The sequence below is a fragment of the Lepidochelys kempii genome, chromosome 5 (assembly GCF_965140285.1).
Source record: "Lepidochelys kempii isolate rLepKem1 chromosome 5, rLepKem1.hap1, whole genome shotgun sequence".
NCBI lineage: Eukaryota > Metazoa > Chordata > Testudines > Cheloniidae > Lepidochelys > Lepidochelys kempii.
Genome location: NC_136384.1, coordinates 102,359,611 through 102,374,482, shown reverse-complemented (window position 1 = coordinate 102,374,482; position 14,872 = coordinate 102,359,611). Strand labels below are relative to the sequence as shown.

Genomic DNA, 14,872 nt, shown 5'->3' with positions numbered 1-14,872 from the left:
CCGAGGCCAGTACTGAAAAAAAACAGACTTTTGTCTAAACACTTCATTTAGGACCACTATTCTTTCTTCTTTTAACCCAATGTCTGTTTGTTTTATAATTTGCTGGGATCGTAAGTGGACAATTACTGTTACAATCATCTATCCCGACCCAGAGGAGAAAGTACAACAAGCAGATGAACATAGTTCTTTCTCTTCTTCCCATCACGCACATCCTCTGAGATCAAAGATGAGTCATAATTAAGGTTGCTGTTCTCTATCCTGTGTTAACACTTTTGCAAACTGTGTGTGTGTGAGAGAGAGAGAGAAAAAAGATTGTCCTTGGGGGGAAAAGGAAGGCAAAGGTATTGCACCAGCTCTGACCTTTCAAATAATTAGGAAGGAATGGAAGAGGCATAAGATATTGGCTGTTTTTGGAAAAGAATTTTTCCCCTAGCATGGGACTCTTTACTGCTTTACTTCATGGGAAGATAACAGCAGAAGAGTGAAATGGGTTAGTTTCTGGCCCACCTCTAGATGCAGGGCAAGCAGCTGGGCCTCACAAGGTTCTGTTCATCCCATGGAAACTGTATATCTTTTTAATGAGTTTTCTCAAATTTACTTTTTCTCTGTGCTGTGAGGGATAGAAAGGGGCATGTCAGCGAGGCATCATGTAGTGGCAGTGTTGATTCCAGATTGCTTATAGGTTGCTCCAGGGCTGGATATAGTCAGTCCAGGACCCCAGGCTCATAAGGCAAGGCAGGCTCTCTCCCCACCCCAATCCTTCAGTCCTGCTCGCTCACCATGGTCCCATCTTCACACAGGAGCCTGTGGCACTCTACCTCAAGGCAGCGCCCTGGAGCCTCCATATTCACCCATGTCATATCATTAATATATATGTCATACAACCCACTCCCAGGAGAGTGTTTGTTTAATCAGCAGGGGAGTTGTAATCGAGGGGTTTACAAAGCTGTAAGAGGGCTGCGCGTGCATCACAGAGTGGGGGATTGCTCACCTCTGTGACTCAGCAAAGTCCACCAGGACACATCTGGGCTGGTGTTTTCCAGGCACATGGACTGATGATATAAAATAGGAAACAGTGTCATCATGCTTTTACCTTTCTCCTCTCCCATGTAAGTTGGAAGCAACAAGAACGCTGCCCCAGGCTTAAAGGGGAAGCCTGTGTATTAAGAACTGTAACCTGCCTGCAACATCCAGGGGGGTGAGAAAACTGCTTGATCCAAATACTACCTAGTCTAATAAGGTTTAAGATTTAAACTGTGTGCTTACTTTTTATTTTCTTTGGTAACTATCTCTGGTCTTTTGTGCTTTCCACTTATAATCACTTAAAATCTCTCTTTCTGTAGTTAATACATTGTTTTATATTTTACCGAAAACAGTGTGTTTTAGTTGAAGTGCTTGGGAAATCTCAGCTCAGTTTACTAAGGCTGGTGTGTGTCCTCTCCACGCTGAGGGAGGGGCAGACTGGGTAATGAACTTACACTGGTCAGACTTCTGACCAGGGCAAGACAGTCTGTTCTGGGGGCGCAAGGCTGGGGGCTTGGGAGATTTGCTGGTGCCTTTCTCTGTGTGATTTGTGAGTGGTTTAGGGAACATTCACGCAATCTAGCTGGGTGTGGGGCTCCACATGCGGTTGGGCTAAGTGATAACAGCACCTAAGGGGTTTGCTGCTTGTCATTAGCAAAGCATTGTGAGAGACAGCCCAGGCTGGAGAGTTAAGACCCCAGTTCCAAGCTGTACCCCGGGGATCCCATCAAAGAGCCCCACTTGTAGTGGCAGGCAGATGGGTCCTCCCTTCCCAAAGAGATAGATAGTGGGAGCAGTATGGGCTTTCTTGTCCCCTGCCTCACAAGAGTGGCAGCAGGGATCCACCGCCCCACAATGGTAGGAGCAAGTGCCACCGCCCCCCACCCAATACTTACCTCTGCAGCCAAAGTGTACCTGGTTGGGTTGGGAATGAGCCAGGCCTGCTGCACTCTCCCACTGCTATATGCAGTCCCCTGTTGGGGTGGTGTTGGCAGGGTCCACCAGAGCAGCGGGTTTCGAACTTAATACCCCTTAGTGTGTCATCTAAGCCTCAGGTGTAGACCTATAAAGCCTCTGCTTTAGTTGGCCCTGGGTTGCCCCCCAAGTTCAGTGGGCTGTTACATGATTTGGTTCAGACTTGCTTGAGGGACCATGCATGTGTTTGCCTTATTCATCAGTGCTAAGCCCTCTCACTGAAACAGAATATAGGGCTGTAAGGAGCATGGAGACTCTATTCAACTCCACCTTTCCAGATTTAGTGATCCTACGTGGACAAGGGCTGAAAGACCTGAGCAGCAGCAACAGAAAAGTAAATCGCTGGCTAAATTTCTCGTGAGTTCTGCATCCTGTTTGCCATACATTTTTACCAGACATTTAAAACATTTACTTTCTGAGTCTGTCTTTGAAGTTCCTACTCAAACAGAACTCCCATTGACTAAGGTTTGCCTGAGCAAGGACAATAGGGTAGAACCCTTTATTTGTATTTGATTCATCAGCTCTACTTTTTTTTCTTTTTGTGTATTTGTGTGTTTCTCCTTAGGAAAGCTCATATCCAACTTGTTGAAGTTTTTATGGGCTGGGTTAGGAAAGCCAGCTGCTGCCTCTCCTAGCTGTCTTTGCCTTGTTTGTGGCAGCTGTCCCCAGCAGAGAGGGACCAGTACAACTTAAGTCCTGGTTTGGGGAGGTCAAAAGTCGAAGAAAAGATGGAGGAGGTGATTGTTTTCCTTGGTTACTGTATTCTGAGATTTATTGTTGTTGGCTAATTAACTGCTGTTATATTTTTCTTTTCCAGATCTCTGGGTTTGAAGGGCTGCCACTCAAACAGCTCCTACTTGACTAGAGCACTAAGTGACAACTTCCTTGTGTATGTACTTTGTATTAATCAGAAATTAATTATTTTTATTTGAAGACCTGTGGGTTTTGGAGTTCTCTCCCCCACCCCTCTTTCTCTTTCTTTTGGTCAGTAAGTTGTTAATATAACATGGTTTACTTAAAACTGTTCTGACTGCTCTTGTTTTAACTTTTATTTCAGGAGCCAGCCATGAACAGAGGAGGGAAGACTTTCATGCTTGGTTTTATTACCATTTATGCTACTTTTATGCAGAAACCTCTTTTCAGAGCTTTTCCTTTTCTAAATAAATTCTATATTTAATTAAATTTCCGGTATGTGTTGTCTTTTGTTCCCTGTGTGAAAAGTTTTGCTTCAGTTTTTTCGATCAGATCCAAAAGCTGCTGAGCTTTCAGGCCTGCTTGCGTTTTCCTACCACATGTCCAATATAAAAAATGTTCAGATCCACAGACGCACACCCTGTCCTGCTCCAGGGGTACTAGCTAGAATATTGGTAACATGCATAGTCCTCAGCAGCCTCTAGCTAGTGGTTTCTTAGACCATCCCTCTGCCCTGCAAATTTTTGTGACTTCATCCTGGGATGGATACCTCCTAGCACAAGGTTATTCCTTCCCCAATTATCCCTACTGTTCTCATTATTGGCTGAGGCTACTCTAGGTGGACTCTGAAGATTAACTCCCCTTTGCCCAGCTTTTCTGCAACACAAAGAAACTCCTCCAACAGATTCAGCCATAACTCATGGCCACTTGAACAGGCCTGTCAGGGATTCGCCACAGGGCAACAGTGTTATGACCACCCACGTGCTCCTCAATAATCAGTTCAGATACTGAGACTCATCTCTCAAGGCTCCCGAAAGTTTAACAAAGATGGAGAATTTCATACCATGTAATATAACCTAATAATTTAACACATGCATTCCATTACTAGCTCCGCCATCATATTCTGCTGTTTTGCATTAACATAACATTTTTCTTAATGTAAATAATCAACTGTAGCTGAGACTGTTGGGTCAGCTAATAAATAGCTAACTTTATAAGAGGCACCATTCCCCTTCACCACTCCAAGCAAAATCTATCACTGAGTTCTTGTTGTGAACATGCTATTTTGCTCTCTGTGGATTAGTAGTTTTCATATTTTGCTCCATTTTTCTTTTTTTCTTTTCTAGAATACAGCACATTTTCCAATGCACTGAAGAGGTGCCGGAATCAGAAGAAGGAACACTCCGTTTTCAATCAGCGAACAGAAGAGGCATCTGCTGCTCAGTATTTTCAGGTAACAAAGCCATCTAATGCCAGTTTTGTGGAAGCTAAGTTATAGATGTTTCCCCGTTTTTCTGACCTTAGTCACCGGACCAGGTAGAAAGTTAGCTCAGGATTCTGCAGCAAAGGGTCAGGCCCTTATTACTGTTGAATACAGGTAGTTTGGTAGAAGATGGGCTTTATCTTTTTCTATTTTTCCATTCCTCCTTTCCTTTTAGTTCTATGGCTGTCTATCTCAACAACAGAATATGATGCAGGATTTTGTGAGGACGGCCACATATCACAGAGCTATTCTACAGAACCACATAGATTTTAAAGACAAGGTAAGCTCTGTTGGATCCAAACATAATTGTGTCCGGAAGAATAACATTGATTGAACTCTCCTGTCTGATCTTTCCTAGAACTTTGTGCATGAGTGTACTGATATGCAACTCATATGTTTACAAAAATAGGTGTCAAGTATATGGATGCCTAGGCAATATGGTGATGGGTCACATTAAAGGTACCTTAGGATAGATTGAATCTAAACCCTGGATCCAAACATTAGATCAGAATTTCACAGCTGGCCCCTGCAGACTAACCAGAAACCCAAATCTGAACACTCCTAAAATCTTTCTCTAACAGTGCCCAGATGCTTCACAGGAAGGTGCAAAAAAGTTTGCATTAGGCAGGTTTGGGGCAATCTGCCCTCCTTCTCCCCCTACCCCCCCCCAAAAAAAAACCCCAAATAAAAAAGATTAGGTCTCCTCCTACTTGCTAATAGTTAAGAGATTGGCTTAAATCGTGAAGTATGAGGTTGAATATCCCTTCCAAAAATGTATATCCTATCATACCTCTGGATATTCATAGAATTGGAACGAACCTCGAGTGGTCATCTAGTCCAGTCCCCTGCACTCCAGGCAGGACTAAGTATTATCTAGACCATCCCTGACAGGTGTTTGTCTAACCTGCTCTTAAAAATCCCCAATTATGGAGATTCCACAACCTCTGTAGGCAATTTATTCCACTGTTTAACCATCGTATCCATATACATGGTCAATCCCTTTTTGAATCTTGCTAAATTTTTATCCCTAAAGACAACATCTTGTGGCAATGAGTTCCACAGTTTACGTACACATTGTGTGAAAAAAGTGTTTCCTTTGATCAGTTTTGAATTTGCCATCTTTTAGTTTATTGAATGTCCCTGCTGCAAATTGGGTAGAAGTCTTCACTGAGCAATCTGCGGGGATGCCCAGTCCCCTTTCTTGAATTGATATCATTAATTTAGAACCCTGTAAGGTGTATCTGAATAGATAAAATGTTTTCACACCAAAGTCGCATTACTCTGTTTCAGTGTTGAACTTAATTTGCCACATTGCGCAGTCACACCTGGCTTTGGTTAGGTCCATCTGCAGTTCCTCTCTGTCCTTGACTAATCTAAATAACTGTGTAATCTGCAGAATTTGCTGTCTCACTATTCATCCCTCTTCCAGATCATTAATCAATATGTTAAGCAGCATAGGATCCAGTATGGAACACTGCTATAACCAAAAATGCAATCTGAAAGCAACAGTTTACCAATCTGCTAAAAGTTTTCCAGGTCTGTAAATGGCTAAGACTGTGCGCTGCACCTGTAATGTCTTCCCCCAACTCCTGCTTTCTGTGTGCACTTATCTGCTTTTTAAGACAACAGCAAAAAACAAGGCTGATGTCAACTCAGGGCCATCTAAAATTGACACCACCCCAAAACAAGACTTTTAATACAATCTAAATTAAGCAAGAAATTTCCCCTTCATAAAACATAAGTCAAAATAAAGAAAATAGTTAAAATAAAGTTTCTCTTCACTTTTTAAAGTTTCTGATGTTCTGAGTTTTTCTTCTTTGTATGTGTTTAGTAAAAGGTTAAGATGCATTTTATGATGCCTGTTTGCAATGGGAATAGGTCAGTCATACCTTTATGCAAACCTCAAACCATACTTAACTGTTTAATTTTGTAAAAGTAAAACAAAGGGGTTTAAGAAACCTTAACCCCTTTTATGCCTGAGACAATCCTCCCTCAACAATACCAGCGAGCTAGGAGCATGGGAGGGCTTGCCCAGTTTGCCTGGAACACCAGTGCCTGGCCCATAAGAGTGTGAATGGTATTGGATTGTTGATTTGTTACATCATCAACTGATTAATTTTCTTACCAGAACAGGTAGAAATCTGGTATTACAGGGTCTGTAACTAGTAGAACAGCAGTGGATTGGGAACACTCCTTGTCCTTTGGCTCCCTACTGATGAGAACCCCAATAAGAGTTTTTGCTTTTTATAGTGAGAAGGTAGAAAATGGACAGCAGAACCCAGTTGTGCACATTTCTTTCATGCTGAATTAAGGAGGAGGAAGTGTGTAGGCTGTGTATATTTTGTACCTGTTGGCCCCTTTAGCAGCTATTGCTGTTGTACAGCTGCTGTCGTTCTCTCTTGGGGTATTTATTTTTCCAACTGTTGGAACTGCCTTGGCCTCTGTTCAGCATACCTAATAGTAAAGCTGTTACAAACTTGATGCTGCCGGCCACCCACCTAGAGAATGGTCTCCCTATTCCCTGTCCTGTGAAATGAGAAGTTTCAGAACAAATGTGGTAGAAAAATTGGATAGGATATTTTGTGAGAAAACTCTTTCCCACGAGAATCTGAGAATTTCAGTGCTGCTTAGGTTTGGGCTAGCCAGGGCAGAAACACTGCACCAGTGTTTACTGTGAAAGCCAGAAAGCATAGAGGCATCTGAAAGACTGAAATATATAAGAAGCGTGATGGGGGGAGGGAGTAAGATGAGGATAAAAGAGCACAGTAATTTTCAGATCTTCAAAAAGAGTTTGATTCAGTTGTTACTTGTTTCCTAGCCAGTTTGGCCATTCAGTTGATTTTCACATTGCTGTCACTTTCCTCCTTTGATGTAAGGAAGTCAAATTACATGAAGTGAAAGGCATTTATGATGGAGAAGCATGGGGGAGGGATAGCTCAGTGGTTTGAGCATTGGCCTGCTAATCCCAGGGTTGTGAGTTCAATCCTTAAGGGGGCTATTTAGGGATCTGGGGCAGAAATTGGGGATTGGTCCTGCTTTGAGCAGGGGGTTGGACTAGATGACCTCCTGAGGTCCCTTCCAACCCTGAGATTCTATGAATACCTTCACATTTCAATTATTTTTTGGAAAAATTTATCTTGTGAAGGAATGAAGCGGTTGGTCTGAGGTGTGGTGGTAAAAACTGATTCTGGACCCCTTGATAACGTTCTTGGCGGTATTTTCAATACACATTCTGTTTGTAATTTGAGTAATAGATGAGCTACTTCAGAACCAACTGTGGCTAGTGCTTGTACCAACCATTTGTGTTTTTAAGGAAGCCTAAAGAATATGGAGACAATTTTTAAAAAGTAATGAATCCTCGATAATAAAGTTAGAAAACATTGCTTGGATTGTCCTCTACTCTACTTAAAATTGTCCTCTTCTCCATAACAACCTTTTAAGTGTTGTCTCTAGAGTACTTTCACTAGTGTTGCCTCAAACTTTTTAATCATACATTTTTTTCTATTCTTGTCTGGTCTCCCTCACTATTTGGCATTAGGAAATAATTTTGATTTTGAATAATGTTGCTTTTGAAAATTTTACCCTGGACTTCAAATGTTGAAATGCCACTAACATGGCGCCTTGCAAGTCAAAATGTCTTCTTGTGGTTTAACTAGAAGTAATGACCTAAAACAAAAAAATACAATATTTTTAAATAAATGGTAAGTGTAAAGTTAGAAATAATTTCCTAATTCTCTTTTGAAAATGGGATTTAGGCTCCTAAGTCACTTGGCACGTTTGAAAATGTTGCCCATAAGTGTAATTAAAAAAAAAAATTGAGTAGTTTATGTACTACACCTGCCCTAAGTCTCCCCAGCCAATTTTTGTGACTTTTAAAGTCACATTTTTCTTGTATTTTAAAAAGTCCCCTCCACACCCTCCTTTGCTGTATGAAAGACTCACACAAACAAGGGGGAACTGACGTGATTCTACAGGGGAGCAGACTATATAAAAAGTGCTCTCAAAGACATTCAGTAAACAGAGAGAGAAATTAGAAAGAGAAAACGAATCTTTCAGTCAGATAATAATTAGATGTTACAAGTAACAACAGTATGGTAGAAATAGTTAGACCATATTGTGATTGATTTTTTTAAATTGATGGTGTCCCTTTCAGGAATAAGGCCCTTATTCTAGAGCCTTGCAACCTGACCCAAACCCAATGGGTCCAGACTACAGTGTCAGGTTCAGGTGAGGTGGAATAACAACTGGATGCCCTCACGGTGCTCTCCCCCTGCTGCTGGTGGGGCCGGAATGGCAATGGCTGCAAGCCCCGTTCCTGCTGGCTGTCTTAGCGCTTCTTATTTCACAGCACAGCAGAGGGCAATGGATGACAGGAATGGGTCATGCAGCCGCTGCCAACCCCATGGGCAGGAAGCTGTGGCAGTGCTGATTAAGGGATGGGGGGAAAGGTAGAGATCGGGTTGGGTCCTGGTCAGGCCTAAAAATTAGGCCTGAGCAGACCTCTGTTTTGCAAATGCTTAAGCATGTGTATATCTTTCCACCTGTGGATAGTCCCACTAAATTCAATGTGGAAAATTACTCACCTTTGTGAGAGTTTGCAGGATCATGACCTCGCTCTAATTAGATGGGTACAGCACAAATCCTCCCTGAAATGTTGATTTTTCACAATTATTTAAGTAGCCACACATCTGCTTCAGACTAGTTCTTGAAACTCCCACAAATTACTGTCCTTATTTATTTACTTATACATAGATATAAATATGTGAGAGCAAATACATATATAGAGTAAACTCACTAACAGCCAGTCCTAAAACTAGACACTTATATTGAGAATATTTGACTTCTTATTGGGAAAAAAATGCTAATTCCATGTATTGAAAATCCACTGTGGTCACTAAGACAATGCACTGTGAAAATCTCTACACAGCAACTAGATGCCTGCAGCAGGCCTGTGCCAGCCGATGTGGGTTCATGGGGCTTAGGCTGTGGGGCTGTTTCATTGAAGTGTAGACTTCTGGGCTCAGGCTGGAGCATGAGCTGCAGGGCCCTGCGAGCTGGGGTGGGTCTCCAAGCTTGGGCTGTAGCCTGAGCCCGGATGTCTACACTGGAATGAAAAAGCCCCACAGCCCAAGCCCCACAAGCCTGAGTCAGCTGACATGGGCCAGCTGTGGATTTTCTTTGCAGTGTAGACATACCCACTGAGGGCTGGGTTCTGATGCTCTTACAATGGATAGTGCCTGTCATGACATTGCTGGCCCCTTAAAGGGAGTCTGGGCCTAGGCTACCTGTGAAGAGTTAATTTAATGAGCCCATCTAGGTAGTTAATTGGATAATGAACACTTGGGCCTGATAAAAAACTATTAGGGTTTGCTTACAGGAGGTACTCATAGAGAAAGAAACTTTCCAAAGGGAGAGACGCTCCCAGGATTGAGAACCACAGGCCCCAAAGAGGAAGGCTGTGTAACCTCCGAGCCCAAGGAAAGAGACTTTAGTTTAAGCTTATTTTGGATTTAATAAAGTAGAACCCCTTCAGGGGAATCTTGTCTTATATCCATTTGAGGATTGTGTGGAATTCTTAAAAGGCCCTGAAAGAAAGGAAACCAAGGTAGGTATGCCTGCAACACCACATTATCTCAGCAGGGGGCACCTCCATGCCCTATAGCAGTACCTTACTCCACAAAGTCAGATGGACCATATGAGAAGTAAGGTGTGTTACTGGATGTGAGGAAGGGGCTCAGAATCTGGCCCTAAGTAGAAAGCCGCATTTCTCCATCCCATTAGTAATGTTTAACCATGGCCATTGGTTCTTCCCTCTCCTCTCGACATATACAAAAAGGAAAGGTTATGATCAGCAGTGTTCCCCAGTAGGTTTTGAGAAATCTTCTACCAACAAATCCTTCCGTCGGCCCTGTGGTTAAACAGAAACTTGTGCTTGATTGTCATTGGCTCCCTGCCTCTACCTTTTCTTTATTCCCCTTTGCCCAATATTTGCAGTAATTTGCTGTTTTGAAGTTAGCTCCTCTGGGCATGGAGGTGTGGTCTAATACTCACCAAAGCACAGAAACAAAACTGGCTCTGTGACAGCCTGTTGTCTGTGAAATAAAAAATGAACTTAATAAAATCTTGCACTAGGAAAAGAAAATAATATTAGAGGCAAAGTTTTGGCCCCAAGGCCTAATTTGAAGCTATGTAAAATAAAAGAAACAATGTTAGTTGCCTTAGTATTTCCTGTATCTGTGAAACAGAGATTCAGACTGGCTACAATATGCACTGGCGGTTGGATTGCTTTCATTAGTACGTAGCCTAGGTTTCACATAAAGTATGTTTTTTAAAAGTGAAGTATGCTTTCAGCCCTGACAGATTTTCTTGCCAATACTACTTCTCTTTCTTTTTATGTATTCACAAAAATATCTTATTTTTCAAGGCTGCTACGCAAATTGCATTATTGGGAGGTTTTGAGCTTATTGGTAAATTGAGCTGCAGCATTTACTAGAGGAAGGGCCATTGGGGCAGTTTTTGGAGCCAGTTTAATTTAAGGCCAGGGCTCAGGTTTGAGGTTAAGTCAGGAGCATGATCTGATTTCTGAATAGATAGCACTGAAGTCTTACGAGGTTTTGTTCCCAAATGGCAAAAATCACAAAGTTAAATGTTCTTGTGAGATTTCCACTATCTTGGGCCAAATCTCATGAGCATTTCAGCCAGATTTGAATTGCAGAATAAGGCTTCTTGTTTTGTATCCAGCCCAGAAACAAAACCAGAGGGGGCAGGTTCAGATCTGGAGATTCATTTCTGAATTACTTCTCTTTCACTCACACTCTCACTCACTGGTTAGGCTACTCATCTTAATCGTTCTGCCACTAACTACCAATATCTATCTATGCACTTTTGAATCTCTTTAACCATGAGATCTTGAGTGACTTGCTACACTCTTTATGCAGCTTAGGGTATGTCTACACTACGAAATTAGGTCGAATTTATAGAAGTCGGTTTTTTTGAAATCGGTTTTATATATTCGAGTGTGTGTGTCCCCACAGAAAATGCTCTAAGTACATTAAGTGCATTAACTCGGCGGAGCGCTTCCACAGTACCGAGGCAAGCGTCGACTTCTGGAGCGTTGCACTGTGGGTAGCTATCCCACAGTTCCCGCAGTCTCCGCTGCCCATTGGAATTCTGGGTTGATATCCCAATGCCTGATGGGGCTAAAACATTGTCGCGGGTGGTTCTGGGTACATATCGTCAGGACCCCGTTCCCACCCTCCCTCCCCCCGTGAAAGCAAGGGCAGACAATCATTTCGCGCCTTTTTTGTCTGCTGCCAGCCAAAGATGTAAAGGATAGATGGAGTGGGTCAGAACAAGAAATAGACCAGATTTGTTTTGTACTCATTTTCCTCCTCCCCTGTCTAGATCACACTGCAGTCAGTCACAGAGAAGGCGCAGCGAGGTTAATCTAGCCATGTATCAATCAGAGGCCAGGCTAACCTCCTTGTTCCAATAACAACGATAACTTTGGTGCACCATTTCTTATTGGAACCCTCCGTGCAGTCCTGCCTGAAATACTCCTTGATGTACAGGCACACCCTTTGATGATTTTAGCTCCCTGAAGCCAACCCTGTAAGCCGTGTCGTCAGTCGCCCCTCCCTCCGTCAGAGCAACGGCAGACAATCGTTCCGCGCCTTTTTTCTGTGCGGACGCCATACCAAGGCAAGCATGGAGGCCGCTGAGCTCATTTTGGCAATTAGGAGCACATCAACCACCACACGCATTATCCAGCAGTATATGCAGCACCAGAACATGGCAACGCGATACCGGGCGAGGAGGCGACGTCAGCGCGGTCCCGTGAGTGATCAGGACATGGACACAGATTTCTCTGAAAGCATGGGCCCTGCCAATGCATGCATCATGGTGCTAATGGGGCAGGTTCATGCTGTGGAACGCCGATTCTGGGCTCGGGAAACAAGCACAGACTGGTGGGACCGCATAGTGTTGCAGGTCTGGGACGATTCCCAGTGGCTGCGAAACTTTTGCATGCGTAAGGGCACTTTCATGGAACTTTGTGACTTGCTTTCCCCTGCCCTGAAGCGCATGAATACCAGGATGAGAGCAGCCCTCACAGTTGAGAAGCGAGTGGCGATAGCCCTGTGGAAGCTTGCAACGCCAGACAGCTACCGGTCAGTTGGGAATCAATTTGGAGTGGGCAAATCTACTGTGGGGGCTGCTGTGATGCAAGTAGCTCACGCAATCAAAGATCTGCTGATATCAAGGGTAGTGACCCTGGGAAATGTGCAGGTCATAGTGGATGGCTTTGCTGCAATGGGATTCCCTAACTGTGGTGGGGCCATAGACGGAACCCATATCCCTATCTTGGCACCAGAGCACCAAGCCGGCGAGTACATAAACCACAAGGTGTACTTTTCGATAGTGCTGCAAGCTCTGGTGGATCACAAGGGACGTTTCACCAACATCAACATGGGATGGCCGGGAAAGGTGCATGACGCTCGCATCTTCAGGAACTCTGGTCTGTTTCAAAAGCTGCAGGAAGGGACTTTCTTCCCAGACCAGAAAATAACTGTTGGGGATGTTGAAATGCCTATATGTATCCTTGGGGACCCAGCCTACCCCTTAATGCCATGGCTCATGAAGCCGTCAACAGGCACCCTGGACAGTGGTCAGGAGCTGTTCAACTACAGGCTGAGCAAGTGCAGAATGGTGGTAGAATGTGCATTTGGACGTTTAAAGGCGCGCTGGCGCAGTTTACTGACTCGCTTAGACCTCAGCGAAACCAATATTCCCACTGTTATTACTGCTTGCTGTGTGCTCCACAATATCTGTGAGAGTAAGGGGGAGACGTTTATGGTGGGGTGGGAGATTGAGGCAAATCGCCTGGCTGCTGGTTACGCGCAGCCAGACACCAGGGCGGTTAGAAGAGCTCAGGAGGGCGCGGTACGCATCAGAGAAGCTTTGAAAACCAGTTTCATGACTGGCCAGGCTACAGTGTGAAAGTTCTGTTTGTTTCTCCTTGATGAAACCCCCCGCCCCTTGGTTCACTCTACTTCCCTGTAAGCTAACCACCCTCCCCTCCTCCCTTTAATCACCGCTTGCAGAGGCAATAAAGTCATTGCTGCTTCACAGTCATGCATTCGTTATTCATTCATCACACAAATAGGGAGATGACTACCAAGGTATCCCAGGAGGGGTGGTGGAGGAGGGAAGGAAAATGCCACACAGCACTTTAAGCACAGCACTTTAAAAGTTTACAACTTTAAAATTTATTGAATGACAGCCTTCTTTTTTTTGGGCAATCCTCTGTGGTGGAGTGGCTGGTTGGCCGGAGGCCCCCCCACCGCGTTCTTGGGCGTCTGGGTGTGGAGGCTATGGAACTTGGGGAGGAGGGCGGTTGGTTACAGAGGGGCAGCAGTGGCAGTCTGTGCTCCAGCTGCCTTTGCTGCAGCTCAACCATACACTGGAGCATTCTGGTTTGGTCCTGCAGCAGCCTCAGCATTGAATCCTGCCTCCTCTCATCACGCTGCCGCCACATTTGAGCTTCAGCCCTCTCTTCAGCCCGCCACTTACTCTCTTCAGCCCGCCACCTCTCCTCCCGGTCATTTTGTGCTTTCCTGCACTCTGACATTATTTGCCTCCACGCATTCGTCTGTGCTCTGTCAGTGTGGGAGGACAGCATGAGCTTGGAGAACATTTCATCGCGAGTGCGTTTTTTTTCTTTCTAAGCTTCACTAGCCTCTGGGAAGGAGAAGATCCTGTGATCATTGAAACACATGCAGCTGGTGGAGAAAAAAAAAGGGACAGCGGTATTTAAAAAGACACATTTTATAAAACAGTCGCTACACTCTTTCAGGGTAAACCTTGCTGTTAACATTACATACATAGCACATGTGCTTTCGTTACAAGGTCGCATTTTGCCTCCTCCCACCGCGTGACTACCCCCTCAACCTTCCCCCCTCCCTGTGGCTAACAGCGGGGAACATTTCTGTTCAGCCACAGGCAAACAGCCCAGCAGGAATGGGCTATACTGAGTGTCCCTGAAGAAAAGCACCCTATTTCAACCAGGTGACCATGAATTATATCTCACTCTCCTGAGGATAACACAGAGAGAGAGAGAACGGATTTTGGTTGAATGCCAGCAAACATACACTGCAATGCTTTGTTCTACAGTGATTCCCGAGTATGTGTTACTGGCCTGGAGTGATAAAGTGTCCTACCATGAAGGACGAAATAAGGCTGCCCTCCCCAGAAACCTTTTGAAAGGCTTTAGGACTACATCTAGGAGAACCGCAAATGCCAGGGCAAAGTAATCCTTTCACATGCTTGCTTTTAAACCATGTATAGCATTTTAAAAGGTACACTCACCAGAGGTCCCTTCTCCGCCTGCTGGGTCCAGGAGGCAGCCTTGGGTGGGTTCGGGGGTACTGGCTCCAGGTCTAGGGTGAGAAACAGTTCCTGGCTGTCGGGAAAACCGGTTTCTCCGCTTGCTTGCTGTGAGCTATCTACAACCTCCTCCTCATCATCATCTTCTTCGTCCCCAAAACCTGCTTCCGTATTGCCTCCATCTCCATTGAAGGAGTCAAACAACACGGCTGGGGTAGTGGTGGCTGAACCCCCTAAAATGGCATGCAGCTCATCATAGAAGCGGCATGTTTGGGGCTCTGACCCAGAGCGGCTGTTCGCCTCTCTGGTTTTCTG

At 44.4% G+C, this 14,872-nt stretch overlaps 1 protein-coding gene across 3 annotated transcripts in view; it reads left to right on the top strand.

Annotated features, from left to right (window-relative positions):
- LOC140911696 (histone-arginine methyltransferase CARM1) overlaps positions 1–14,872 on the top strand; it is a 144,966-nt gene that overhangs the window by 69,829 nt on the left and 60,265 nt on the right. For all 3 annotated transcript variants that reach the window (XM_073345237.2, XM_073345238.2, XM_073345236.2), the window contains 2 exons: positions 4,038–4,144; positions 4,350–4,454. In XM_073345237.2, coding sequence (XP_073201338.2) covers positions 4,038–4,144; positions 4,350–4,454 — 212 coding nt within the window. The remainder of the gene's footprint in view (positions 1–4,037; positions 4,145–4,349; positions 4,455–14,872) is intronic.